Below are 15,545 nucleotides of genomic sequence, written 5' to 3' on the forward strand. Positions count from 1 at the left end.
CAGCTATTCATATGTGAAATGACAGCTCTGCAGCATCTGACAAACTCAGCTATGCTACATCTGTACTGGTCCTTGGCCCTTGATTGGAACAGAAACAGGCATCCGATCAGGTTATGTCTTCTGTATCATAGACTTTAGATGGTTGTTATCCAATACAACTCCATCAGACACGTTTTGCTGGCTGAACCTGCCGGGGGAAAATGATTGGCTGAGATGGATTTCGTCACCTGAAGGCAATTCTTTTCCCTAAAATAAACTAGAACCAAAGTTGTCAGGCGACACACTCATGGTCAAGTTGAGGTTGACCAACGGTCAACCACAGCTTATTATACATCAGGATTTTGAAGGAGGAAGGAAATGGGCAACATCTATTTATCAGTTCACATTGTATCACTTCTTGTTATGGTGATGAGGAGTCTGTCTCTAATATTATTCATAAAGGAACACTCTAGGCGAAAATGATACATTGTTTTATGACTAGTGCAGGGCCTGAGGGGGCGGAGCATGACACAGGGATTCAAAGAACACCAAAGAGAGAATCCCTTTGTCATGCTCCGCCCCCTCAGGCCCTGCACTAGTCATAAAACAGTGTATCCGTGTTGCATGGATTGTTCCTCCTAACCCTGATGTTGAAGTCACACACATACTGCCGGTCCCCCTAACCACCGATCACATGCGGCACAGAGCTGGTCACTATACCTGGAATGTATTATACAGATAACACCCCGTGTCAGCCCTATATTGCACAGAAATCCCCTTTTTAGACCATATATCTAGCTCTAGGGCTACATGGCGAATTGTATTGCACATTTCAACTTCCAAGAAATTGTGAGTACATGGTAGCAGCAGCCATAGATGTTACCGTGCACTGTCGGCTGGGCATTTGCATGTGAACCCATTGTATTACCAATGGTGGAATGATCTCTATTGTCACATTATTGAAGGTATCATGTCATGTAGGTCATTTCCCGAGTGAATGATCGGATCTGGTGGAAAACGACATCTATAGCGGCCAGGTTTAGTGAATTGCCCACAACCAGGGGGTGGACTGAGAATAATCTGGGCCTCTGGGAGTTAAAGGTCCAGGATACAGTTGTTGTTGGAAAATAAATTGCATATAAGGAGTACTGGTCACTTGCACTTTAACTTTAGAAGGTGTTGTAACTGACTAAGGGGCAATGGGCCGAAAGGTCAGTCTGCCAATGCCCACTCTACCCATGCCTCCATCTCCGTCTATATAGAGGCATAATAAAGCCCCAATTCAAAATATGTAACAGGGTCCCCCGCCTACCTTGTTTGTACTTATTTGGGCTTTTGGGCTCCCGCGGGCACCAGGGTTTGGGTGTGACTTACTTCTGCACTCCCTATTGCTACACCCTGGTCTCCATTATATTTAGTGACCTTGTATTGTTAAGACATAAGACACATTTTCTTTCTTATTTAGGTTTGATATTTTAAAGCTTTTCATTGCGGCTTCACCAAAATAAGTAGGGAGAAGAACACAATGGCCGCTGACCCATGACATCATCACTTGTTTCTAAACTTAGTTTACTGTTTCCCTGCTTCCTTGCCTGTCCCCATTAATAGATCACCCTCATAGTAGAAGGGAAGAGACCTTACATGACAGTAAAGGCCATTGTTTAGTCTACGACCACTCTGCTATAAGATAATGTGGCATTGTTCATTGTATCAGAAACATCACTTACAAAATCTCCGAGCCCCCCATCCCCCACCCATCACATGTCATTGTGCGATGACTTTACATTGTGTAGCATACATTATAACCGTGAATTGCTACAGTATAACGGCTCCGTCTGAATATAAACGGGGATATCCAGTCTTTTAGAAATAATGCTTATTCAATGAATAATGAAATGTTAGGTCACTTTGTAATATACTTTGTGTTTAGATGCTTTCCCATTTTCAAGATCTCTGCTTGCTTGTTCCGTTCCGTTCTAAAGTTGTTCGGTCCTAGTCCTGCACACATAAATCAAAGTTTGTTACAGTGTCTCAGGGTAGGTAAGATCAAACAGTCTGCAGTCGGGAAAGATTTCTGCTGCTGCTGCTGTGTTTAGCTCACAGAGGATTGTCCTCACTGATGCGTTGCAACAAGATCATCTGCTGTGTGAGCAGGACTTGGTCAGGATACGTTTTTAGTCTCCGAATGTAAAGCCAGGGCTACACACAAACTTTGTTTTCAATGTTATGTATTGCGCTGCTAAATTTTACCATTTGGCACTATGTATGTTCTGTATGGTCCTCTTATGATTCCACCATATGGCAGTATTATGTAGTCTCTATAAAGTTCTATTATGTGTTTACCATATGAAACTATTATGTAGGTTCTGTATTCAACTGTTATGTGTATGGCACTATTATAAAGGCTCTGCATGGTACGGTTATGTGCTCTCTGTATTGCACTATTATGTAGACTCAGCATGGTACTGTTATGTGTTCACCATATGGCACTATTATGTAGGCACTGCATGGTATGGTTAGGTGTTCTCTGTTTGGCACTATTATGTAGACTGCATTGTACTGTTATGTGTTCACTATATGATACTATTATGTAGACTCTACATGATACTTTTATGTATTCTCTTTTTGGCACTACGGTGTAGGCTCCACATTATACTTTTATGTGTTCACCATATGGCACTATTATGTATGCTCTGCATGGTACTGTTATGTGTTCAACATATGGCACTATTATGTAGGATCTACATGGTACTGTTATGTGTTCCCTGTATGGCACTATTATGTAGGCTCTGCATGGTACTGTTATGTGTTCCCTGTATGGCAATATTATGTAGGCTCTGCATGGTACTCTTATGTGTTCTCTGTATGGCACTATTATGTAGGCTCTGCATGGTACTGTTATGTGTTCTCTGTATGGCACTATTATGTAGGCTCTGCATGGTACTGTTATGTGTTCTCCGTATGGCACTATTATGTAGGCACTGCATGGTACTGTTATGTGCTCTCTGTATGGCACTATTATGTAGGCTTTGCATGGTACTGTTATGTGTTCTCTGTATGGCACTATTATGTAGGCTCTGCTTGGTACTGTTATGTGTTCACTATCTGGCAGCATTATGTAGACTCTACATGATACTTTTATGTGTTTACCATATGGCACTGTTATGTAGGATCTACATAATACTTTTTTGTGTTCACTATCTGGCAGCATTATGTAGATGCTACATGATACTTTTATGTGTTCACCATATGGCACTGTTATGTAGGCGCTGCATGGTTCTATTATGTGTTCACCACATGGCACTTTTAGGCAGGCTATACATGGTACTGTTATGTGTACTATCTTTGGCATTATTATGTGGGCTTTGCATGGTACTGTTAATTGCCACTTTATTTTAGTATCATTTTAGTGTAATATTGCCGTTTTGCATTTCCTTTCACAGATACTCAGCCTGTCTTCTTTACCATTTTAAAATGACAACTCTGCCTACAGAAGTGATATGTCACCTGCTCCCATAGGGATAAATAAAACTCATATTTGACCTAGTGATAACTCTTCATATTGATTGTCTCTCCTTATTAAAATATATACATACAGAAAACTTTTCCATTTGTTTCTTTTTGTAGGACCCAAGTAAGGAATGCTTCACTTTAAAATTCGATCTGAATGTGGATATAGAGACAGAAATTGTACCAGCCATGAAGAAGAAATCTCTGGGGTAAGATATTTCATTTCTCTCAGAATACACACACATATATATATATTACACATTCTGTGCTGATTAACTTTTTAATAGATCTTCATAGGGGTTAGAGCCTAATATTTCTAACACAGAGCTCCAAATCCCCTGCAGTGATAGGCCATCGATGTTTGATCGTAGGGGTTTGACCTCCAGGACCCCCACCCATCAGCACAATGAAGAGGCCTGTTCTTTCTTTAACCAGACGCAGTGGTTTAAGGGCTACAGCCCCATCATTGTGCTGTTCGGCAGGGGTCTCGGCAATGAGACCCCCACCTGCCAAATAATATTGGCTTATCCTAAGGATAGGCCATCAATGTTAGTCCCGGAGAATCTCCTTAAAGGGTAACTAAACATTCAACAAACTTCTGACATGTCAAAGTGACATGTCAGAAGTTTTGATCGCTGGGGGTGTGAGCACTGAGGCTCCCATCGATCGCTATAACGATGCGGCAGAAGCACTGGTGTGAGCGCTGATCTGCTTGCTTTCTGTTCGCCTTTTCTCGGAAAGCCGAGCAGTTGGTGTACGGACACAATAGAAAGTCTATGAGCCCGTCCTCCGATACATCAGCTCTCCGAGAAAAGCCGAACAGAAACTAAGCAGCTCACACAAGCACTTCTGCCGCTTCGTTTTAGCTATCGGTGGGGGTCTCAGTGCTCAGACCCTCAGCGATTAAAACTTCTGACACGTCACTATGACATGTCAGAAGTTTGTTGAAAGTTTAGTTACCCTTTAAATTATACAATTCTGGCTTCCTGAAGCCACCACTGGGGGGAGCTAACTGCATATGTTTTTATACAGCTCCTATTTATCTCATTAAGAACTATATAATTCTGTATGTCTACAGTGAGCTCCCCCTAGTGACAGCTGTAGGGAAACAGAATTTTATTGTGATGGGAAGCAGTTGAAGCAGTTTAGTACCAGATCCCCTTCACCTTCTATGGTAGGTACGCTACTGGTTGATATTTGGAGGACCCCACACTATATATTGGGACATTACATAAACAAAATGTCCTTACTATATTAATACAGGCTCACTAAACTGAAACTTTAAGTAGACAAACCCTTCCTTAAATAAGAATCCCAGTTATTTCTAGAAATTTAGACAGAATGTGCTTTCCCTGTTTGATCTAGAGAAGAGACATGAGAGCCGCCTGCTTGTAATTTACCGTCTCATGTTCAGCCGGTAATCAAAGAACTTTGAGAACAAAAAGGTCATTTTGTAGATTGAGGGTCCTCGCCCCGTTTCTTCTTCTTATGAGATTGGCTCATTAACATTGGACGCGGCTGATTTACAGTATGGACCTTTATTGCGCCATGGAGCTGACCTTTCACTCAGGAATGTGAGGGAAAGGTCAGGAGGATAGTCTCTATTAGGATTTTATAAAAGGAGAATATTCTGCGGAGATAACGGCATCACAGATCATTTATCACATGAAACCAGATAACTTGTTTTGTGTTAAATGATGGATACAGCTATAACCTGATATTACCATCCGGGGGCAGAAGTAACGGGATTAGTATTTTTTTATTTTTTCTTATTGATTTATCTAAATGTAAAAAATAAGTCAATTATCGGTTCAGATTCTGTTTATCGTAAAACTTTTATTCTGAAGGGTACATCATTATGTATTATATATATATGTGTGCAAAATAAAAGAATACAATGCTAAATATATGTTAAAGATAAATATGAAGTTAGACAGATTGTCAGACAAGCCATGGATGAATGGATGGATAGATATTATAGATATTTGATAGCAATTAGATAGATATATAGATAATAGTTTAATATATAGATATTAGATTAATAAATATGATAGAGATAGATGATAGAAAGATATTAAATACATCCTTATGTACGTTCGTGTATAAAATAGAAGAATATTATGCAAAATATATGATAAAGACAAATATGTAGATAGACCGTCAGACAAGGATAGATAGATAGATAGATAGATAGATAGATAGATAGATAGATAGATAGATAGATAGATAGATAGATAGATAGATAGATAGATAGATAGATAGATATTAGATAGATAGATAGATAGATAGATAGATAGATAGATAGATAGATAGATAGATAGATAGATAGATAGATAGATAGATAGATAGATATGAGATAGATATGAGATAGATATGAGATAGATATGAGATAGATATATAGATAGATAGATAGATAGATAGATAGATAGATAGATAGATAGATAGATAGATAGATATGAGATAGATAGATAGATAGATAGATAGATAGATAGATAGATAGATAGATAGATAGATAGATAGATATGAGATAGATAGATATGAGATAGATAGATATGAGATAGATAGATATGAGATAGATAGATATGAGATAGATAGATATGAGATAGATAGATAGATATGAGATAGATAGATATGAGATAGATAGATAGATAGATAGATAGATAGATAGATAGATAGATAGATAGATAGATAGATAGATAGATAGATAGATAGATAGATAGATATGAGATAGATAGATAGATATGAGATAGATAGATAGATATGAGATAGATAGATAGATAGATAGATAGATAGATAGATAGATAGATAGATAGATAGATAGATAGATAGATAGATAGATAGATATGAGATAGATAGATAGATATGAGATAGATAGATAGATAGATAGATAGATAGATAGATAGATAGATAGATAGATAGATAGATAGATAGATAGATAGATAGATATGAGATAGATAGATAGATAGATAGATAGATAGATAGATAGATAGATGATAGATAGATAGATATGAGATAGATAGATAGATAGATAGATAGATAGATAGATAGATAGATAGATAGATAGATAGATAGATATGAGATAGATAGATAGATATGAGATAGATAGATAGATATGAGATAGATAGATAGATATGAGATAGATAGATAGATAGATAGATAGATATTAGATAGGTACAGCGCTGTGGAATATGTATAAATAAATAACAAGGCAAATTCCCTTTACTCTAGAGAAGTCTTGATTCCGGCTTTTGAAAGAAAAGGAATTGATCTGAGTAAAGTGGAAATCTTTCTGGACCAGTCCAACACTCCTTTGTCTCTCAACTTTGAGGCATACAGATTTGGAGGACATTATCTGAAGGTCAAAGGTAAGAGTTCTCACCCACTAGTAACCGATAACACCTGTAACACCAGCCTGCAGCACGTCTGTGGCCTCATGTGTTATACCTGTATGCTAAGTATACATTTAATTTTAACGAACAACAGTTATAATTTTTTGGGGGGTAATAAATGGGGAACCCTATAAACTTGGGATTGCAGCTCTATCGGTTGACAACATTGCTACTGTCTGTCAGGGCGGGCCTCAGGAGATTGAGAACACGGTCCGTTGTCACCTTCTTTTGTGTTTAGCTTTGGGGCCCACAACAGCAATGAAAAGGGCCCTTTCTTGTGTATATTCACTCAACATCCAGAACTTGTTCACCACCTTCTGTTCCTTTGTAGAAGACAAGGACATTGTGACATTGAACATCTTCTCTATCTTTAATGCATTGTGTGGCCTGCGTAGAATGGGGAAGCCCTCTGTGGCCCATACTGCCCATGATGTAGGTGAGCTGGGCTTGCTTGCCCCCTTATCAGGCCCCTATAGCAGCTGCCTTGGCTGTCTATATGATATGCACACCCTTGATTGGGACTTGTATTATGAGAATGGAATCGGAAGTTCAATATGGATTCATGGAAGATTTTCCAAAATAAACCCATTGGTCTGGGAAGGGGATTCCTACAGCTTTGGTTTTTTCTCAGATGATTGACTGGCGTAACATAGATTCTCGGTATGTTGGGCTTCTCAATGGATCTTCATGTCCATTCAGCCAAAAGAGTATTTGTGGGTCAGGCACTGATGTTGGGGGAGAAGGTCTGACTCGCAGTTGGCATTAAAATTCATCCCAAAGACGTTGGACCTGGTTGAGGTTTGGGGTCTGTGCGGCCACTTGAGTTCCGTCACACAAAACTCCTCACCATGTCTTTATGGAGCTCGCTGTGTGTAGAGGGGCGCAGTCATGCTGGAACTGTAAAGGGCAGAACCCCTAACCGTTACCACAAAGATGTAAGCTACAATTGTGTAAAGTGTATTTGTATGCTGTAACATTAACCCTTCACTAGAAATATGGGGCCAAACCCTGAAAAACAACCCCAGAACACTGCCCCTCCTCCACCAAATATTACAGAAGTCGCAGGGCATTCCAGTAGGTAATGTTCTCCTGGTATCTGCCAAACCCAGATTTATTCATCATACTGCCAGACAATGAGACTTGATTCATCACTCCAGAGAACACGCTTCTCCAGAGTTAGCATGCTTTACGTCACTCCAGCTGCCGCTTGGCATTGTGCTTCTTAGAGTCGTGTGCAGCAACCACGGAAACCCATTTCATGAAGCTTGGGACGTAGAGTTCTGGTGCTGATGTCACTTCCAGAGGCAATGCGGATCTGTGTAGCGAATGACATAACAGAGGACAGGTGATTATTACACGCCACGTGCTTCAGCATTTGGTCGCCTCGCTCTGTAAGTTTGTGCGGTCTACAGCTTCACGGCTGAGCTGTTGTTATTTGGTCGCCTCGCTCTGTAAGTTTGTGCGGTCTACAGCTTTGCGGCTGAGCTGTTGTTATTTCTAGACGCTTCCACTTCATAATAATAGCACTTACAGATGACCGGGGCAGATCTAGCAGATAATAATAACAACAACACTTAGAGGTGACTGGGGCAGATCTATCAAATAATAATAGCACTTACTGGTGACAGGAGCATATCTAGCAGATAATAATAACACTTACAGGTGACCGGGGCAGATCTAGCAGATAATAGCACTTACTGGTGACAGGAGCATATCTAGCAGATAATAATAGCCCTTTCAGGTGACCAGGGCAGATCTAGCAGATAATAATAACACTTACGGGTGACCGGGGCAGATCTAGCAGATAATAATAACAACACTTACATGTGACTGGGGCAGATCTAGCAGATAATAATAGGACTTACTGGTGACCGAGGCAGATCTAGCAGATAATAATAACACTTACTGGTGACCGGGGCAGATCTAGCAGATCATAATAGCACTTACAGGTGACCGGGCAGATTTAGCAGATAATAACACTTACAGGTGACTGGGTCAGATCTAGCAGATAATAACAACACTTACAGGTGACCGGGGCAGATCTAGTAGATCAGAAATTTAATAAACTGACTTGTGGCAAAGGTGGCATCCTATGGCTAGTGTGAAGTCACTGACCTTTTCCGTATGACCCACACTACTACTAAACCCTACGCTGCTACATCTGTACAAAAATCTATATTCTTGACCATCCGTCTTGATGGAGTCCTGTTTGGTGACCCTTATACTATTATGTGATTTAAGCTTGGCCGTCTCTTGCTGAGATAAACACTTGTCTAGACACGGCGTACAACTCATTACCCCTAAATGTTGTTGTGGGTTATTACACTTTTGTTGGCATTGCCAGCCTTGTTTGCACAGTTGCTCATCATATTTAAGAAGTCATTATCTTTCATGCCAGAGGATGTTTCTACCTGAGGAGCAGGAGAAATGAAATGGCTCCACTTCTCGTAATCCTTCCAGCTCTTACCTGACACCTCACCTTGCAGCAGTGTTCTGTGTGGATTGGCCCGGGGGTATATTTGCTTTCATTTCGTCATCTTCTTTATGAATTATCGGAAAAGAATGTTTCGCTCAGTAAGACAATTTGTTAAGATTTTGTCAAAATAAGACTTGGGAAAACCCAATGGTAGGAAGCACCTTCAGGAAAAGGCTGACAGGATGTGCTCGCATTGTAAGTCTGACAGAGCCACCGACAGAGCTGAGAGCCAGGGCGCAGGGAGTTCACCGAACCTCCAACCCCTCAAGGTAACCAATATACATACATATGTTGTTTTTGTTGTTTTTTTTTAAAATAAAATGTAGATAGTTTCTAATTTTATTAATTCATAAAGTTAATATTGCGGCGCCCACTGTTGGCATAGGAGAGCATCGCCCTCTGGCAGTCAAGAGAGGTCAAGGTGATAAGATTGTGCTATTACTGTATATGGAGGATATCAAGTTTTCTACTGCAGAATAATTATTGTTCATGGCATTTATGAATTTACAATATATTTTGAGGAATGGTCTTTAAAATAGTTTACACCCGTTGGATGTTTGAGAATGTATTTATTGACATTGGTGTAACATTGTCATTATAGACTAGCTGAGTTTGCTAATGTAGCAGACCTAAGTTTGTAAAAGCAGCAGGGCTGAGTTTGTTGCTGTAGCATTAACCTTGCTAATGTAGTAGAGCAGAGTTTAGGAATGTAGCAGAGCTAGGTTTGTCGTTTAGCATGGTGTTTGTCATTTAGCATAGAACTACAGGTGAACCCTTGGCGTTATCAAACGTTGATGTATTATAGTGCACAAAAGAAATGGTTGCATGACAAATACAGCTCTGCAACACGTGTATTTTGTAGATTAGAGCTTTATATCGTTTTTAAAAAGATGCATGATATGTATTTTGGAGTATAGAAAAAAAAATAATTCTATAAAATAAGAGAATGCAAAAAAATTCTATCAAAAAGTCATAATAATAATAATTGCTGAGCTGCATTGTCTATTGGAGGTATGAGGTAGTCTGAAACAGGTTTCATTTAGGGTTACTGGTATTAAAGGGGTTGTGTAAAATTAGAAAAACATGGCTGCCCCCCTCAGAAATGGCGCCACTCTTGTTTATTGGCCATGTCTGGTATTGCAGCTTCGAGTAAATACGGCTGAGCTGCAATACCAGACACAGGCCGTGAATAAAAGTGGTGCTATTTTTGGAAGAAAGCAGCCCTGTTTTTGTGATCTCATACAACCCTTGTAATAGTATAGAATGCCGATCCTGTCAATTGCCAGAAGGGGGTCTAATTGATCTATTTTCTTTTTCTGGATCAACCTGGGTTTGTAAAAACAATAAAGTTGAAGTTAATAGATATATTTCTTTATTCCACCAAGTAACTATGAAATCTACATAATCAGGTTGCAACTGTCCCTCCCTCATGCTTTACACTGCAGCTGCTTCACTTTTTTTTTTTTTTATAAAGTCGATACTGAACAGCAGCACTACGACTCGGATCAGAAAAATCAGTGCAAAGAAAAAGTGTTGTGTGAGGTGTTACCTACCTCAATCATCAGGTTATAGATCAAATTAATCATCTAGATGGTTACTATGGGCAACCAGCCACCAATCCCTGATCACTGCTTTCATTTCCTGATGAAAACGTGACATGAATTCTGATCCTATGGGCAACTCCTCCACTCGTTTTTATACATGGGGCACAGAAAGTTTGATATACATTTTTCCTGCCAGGCATAGGGCCCTTTAAATGATTTATTCTGCACAGATTTCTGCATTGCATAATCCGCGTATAGATGGCTGGCATCAGTGATTGTCACCCAGTCAATGTCACCGCACGCATGTATGGCATAGAAGAGGGAGCAATCTGTTCACATGATTTGTGGTCTCTGGAGTTTCGGTTCACTCAGTCCAAGACGCCTCTGGCGAAGATCTGACTACTCCGTTTGAGTGACGTGTCATTCACTAAACTATTGCCAAATCTTGTACATTTCTCCATGACGTCACTAGAGCCTAACAAATGAATAGTCATTATTTATGGCTGGTGCAAGGAAGGACCCGTGCTATCCAGAGCTTGTACATCAAAAAAGACCCAATCTGTGAGGCCGCTGGGCCTAAGACCCCAAGCGGTACTGCACATAGGAGGCTATGACCTAGCAATATGACCATGTTAGGACCCATGCACAAGACCGTAAAAAAAAACCTCCGTGATTGCGGACCCGCCCGGTTCTATTAGCCACAGACACCTTTCTGTATCGTTACGGAAGGGTGTCCGTGCCGTAGAACCGTGCCAGGAAATATGGAGCATGTCCTACTTTTCGTTTTTTTAAGGGCTGTGCTCCCATACTTTGTATGGGAGAACGGCATGAAAATGAGGCCCCTCGGGGGATTACGGGCACGGCCGTGTGCATGAGGCCTTATACATTGATCTTGTACCACGGACCTCGATTTACATCTCTACGGACGATACTGGGATAGTATTTAGAGTCCAGACAGTGGAATTTATCAACAGACTGACTGCTTCATTTTTTATTACTTTTTTATTATTATTTTATTGGTATTTGTGTCGTTTGATTAAGCCCAGCAGAGGGCGTTATAACATTAGTTTATATAATTAGAGTAGTGTTTAAAGTGTAGCTCAACGTTTGACAAACTTCTGACAAGTCATAGTGACATGTCACAAGTTTGGATTGGCGGGGTTCCGAGCACTGAGACCCCCACCAATCGCTAGAACGAAACAGCTGAAGTGCTCCTGTGAGCGCTGAGCCGCTTCGGGTCTGTTCGTCTTTTTCCGGAAATAAATGTATCGGTGTACGGATCCAATAGAAAGTCTGAGTCCGTCCTCCGATACATCGGCTTTCCGGAAAAAGCTGAACAGACACGAAGCGGCTGAGCGCTCACACCAGTGCTTCAGCTGTTTCGTTCTAGCGATTGGTGGGGGTCTCAGTGCTCGGACCACCACCAATACAAACTTCTGACATGTCACTATGACATGTCAGAAGTTTGTCAAACGTTGAGCTACACTTTAAGTTTAGCTCTAGTCATTTTATTCTCCCATAGTGTTTATTGCACTGTCATGCTTCTGTTTTTGACCTCTACGAGCCCGAGCCTTCTTTATTTTTCTCTGGATTATTGACATTTGATTTGTCTTTTGTGGCTGTCAACTTTTTAAGTACAGAGGCCCCGTGCACATGACCGTAGTGGTATTTACTGACCGCAAATACGGATCTGTAGTCCTCTATAGTCATCCGCATCTTATCCGCATATACGACACTGTGTCCGCAAATACGGTCCATAGTGCATCCGAAATGCATCCGTATATACAGGTCCGCAAAAAAGTGAGACGCTGCAAATGATGTCACAAACATGTCCCAACCCCTTAAAAAGTTACATGATCACTCGGGCGCCATTTTCACTGGCATTTATGCATTGTGAGAGCTCTGTTGGATTTCTCTGCTGATGTAGCTTTGATTTCTGGCGTTTCTTTCGTTGCAAGGCTGCCCTACACACGTGCGGATCATGCTATGAACTTAGATGTGATCTATATCAGCTTGATCCTGCGTGTCAGAGACACAGGACCCGCTGACACTGAACCCGTCAGTCCCGCTGACGGATTCAGGTTTCAGTGCACGATACAGCTGCTCTGTCTACAGGATATAAAGCAGCTGTATCTCAAAAAGTTAAAATAATTTTTTAATAAAAACTAATTAGAAAGCTGCACCAAACACACTGATAGACATTTTTGTTAATCGGTGGACAATATATTTAAAGTGACTACAAATCTATATCCTACAGATGGGCATATGATATCATTTACTGTGTACTATGTGGGGAATCTCTTTCGTTTTTGAGGCCAAACTTTTAGGAACATTCTTTACTGCTGATCCTGCTGACTCATGTGACAAGGTACAAGACTATTCAAGTACATACAAGCTGAATCTGTGACGTGGTACATATAGCCTGCGGCCCGTAGAGACACTTCTGGTGGAACACGTATAATGAAGCATAAGGCCCCATGCACATTAATGTATTTTTGCGGCCGTAATTCACACGCAAATCTGCAGGTGAATTACGGCCCCATTCACACGACCGTGGTTTCCACGGTCCATGCATTGCCCTGGAGCCTGGAACGCAAAAAGAACGGACGTGTCTTATTACGGCCGTGTTCGGGCTCATAGAAATGAATGCCATGTACGAGACCCGCGATCTGTGGGCGGCCGCGAGTGACACGTCCGAGCCGCAAGTCACGGCCCGTGCGCACCACTACGGTCGTGTGCATGAGGCCTTATGTCTGCACTTGCTTTGCCTTCACAAACAGCTGACTGTGTCTTGGCTGCACTTTTTATATTGCTGATTTCCTGGCCCTCAATTCCACTAATATATAATTATTATTTCTAGATATACTTGGTATTTGTACATTTGTTCCAATCCTGTACAGCATATATTTATTTCCCTCTATAAACAATCATTTGCATTCCTAACACCAGGCAGAGGAGGCGCTATTGTGCACTGGGGCTGATGTCATGGGCCATTGTGGCTGCTATTATGGTTGTTGTCATCGGCCACTGTGGCCATTATTATGTTGGCACTGTGGCTGATGTTATGGGCCATTGTGGCTGCTATTATGGTTGCCTTGTGGTTTTTGTCATCGGCCACTGTGGCCATTATTATGTTGGCGCTGTGGCTGATGTTTTTGGGACATTGTGGATGATTTTATGGCAAGTTTGTGGTATTTTGGGGACAGTGTGGTTTATATTATGATGACACTATGAGACTGATATCGTGGGCAGGGGGATGAACTGGCTATCAACGGTGCAGTATGGGTAGACACCTAATTCTGGAGGTCGTCAGACCACTAAATGGCCCTACAATGTGTCAATCAAGTGAGACCCCCCCCCCCCCCCGACACTTCGGGAGGCCATTTACTCAATCGGTACTCGTGACTTTTAGTCCAGGCAGTGCACCATATTGTGCAAGTTTAAGGCTCTGTTTCCATGGTGTTTGAGCCCTGCATGAATGCGCTAGAAAAGCTCCTGGCGCGTGCGCCAAATCTATCCATAGGGCTCCATTCACCTGATGGAAGTCGTCTGGCATTCGTTGGCTTTGCGTTTCTATACCTGGGATCCCGCAGATGCTGTTTTTTTTTAACACGGGAGCCCATTGGCGACGTATGCCAGTGTATGTCTGTACAGTAGCACACGACGCAGCCTTCCGGCGGAGGTATATGTTAGGAAATCATCCATGGCTTTGTAGGAAGCTTGTAGGGACCACAGCCTAAAGGGGATGTCTAGGATATAAAAAAAAAAAGTCTGCGTTTATTCCAAAAAAAATGCCACTCTTTACCATGGGCTGCGTCTGGTACTGCAGCAAACCCATTCATTTGAACAGTGCTGAGCTGCAATACCAAACACAACCTGTGGACAAGAGTGGCGCTCTTTTGTTAGTACAGTTACGATGTTTCGTATTCTATTTGAATTAATCCCCATTTTTTTCATATCGCAGCTAAACCAGGTCATGAGCTGAAAGTGGAGCAGGCTGTGAAGGATTTCAGATCATTAAGTTTACCCATCATGAGGAACACCGGAACTACATCGACATATATCTTCACCTCACCCAATGAGAGGCCTGACCAGCCGCCATTCAGAAGTGAGAGCTCTGACATCTTGGTACGTGACCCTCAACTCATAGTAAGCGCCTATAATAATTCCATATTCATTTTATATAGAGTTGGATTAATGTTGTATGATTTATATGAGATCATCAGAAAAAAACAAAAAAAACACTCCGCTTGTGCTACTGTACACTAACTTTTATTTCTTTTTACTTTATTAAGGCTTTTTCTTTGGCCAAAAAGTTATTAAAAACTCATATATTTTTTTTCTAAATGGGACATGTGTTTTTTTGGTGGCGTTTCTTTGTTAAGGCTATGTTCACACGCGCAAGTAAAAATGGCTGAAAATTATGGAGCTGATTTCCGATTTTTAGCCGCTTTTGAAGCTGAAAACGTTTTTTGAGGCGTTTTTTCTAGATGTTTTTGGAGTTGTTTTTCCCATTGACACAATGAAAAACAGCTCCAAAAACAGCTCAAGAAGTGACATGCTCCTTCTTTTTACAGATCAAAATACGTCAAATTTATTAAACGGTGTAGGCCGTTTAATACGTTTGTCACGCTCCAAATACTTAGC

The 15,545-nt window shown here is 40.9% G+C and overlaps 1 protein-coding gene across 3 annotated transcripts in view; it reads left to right on the forward strand.

Moving 5' to 3' along the window:
- PLEKHG5 (pleckstrin homology and RhoGEF domain containing G5) overlaps window positions 1-15,545 on the forward strand; it is a 186,344-nt gene that overhangs the window by 118,998 nt on the left and 51,801 nt on the right. For 2 of the 3 annotated variants that reach the window (XM_075839446.1, XM_075839448.1), the window contains 3 exons: window positions 3,607-3,698; window positions 6,718-6,854; window positions 14,863-15,047. In XM_075839446.1, the coding sequence (XP_075695561.1) occupies window positions 3,607-3,698; window positions 6,718-6,854; window positions 14,863-15,047 (414 nt within the window). The remainder of the gene's footprint in view (window positions 1-3,606; window positions 3,699-6,717; window positions 6,855-14,862; window positions 15,048-15,545) is intronic. The other variant, XM_075839447.1, reaches the window with a different exon arrangement.

Source organism: Rhinoderma darwinii, chromosome 10, assembly GCF_050947455.1.
Source record: "Rhinoderma darwinii isolate aRhiDar2 chromosome 10, aRhiDar2.hap1, whole genome shotgun sequence".
Lineage (NCBI taxonomy): Eukaryota > Metazoa > Chordata > Amphibia > Anura > Rhinodermatidae > Rhinoderma > Rhinoderma darwinii.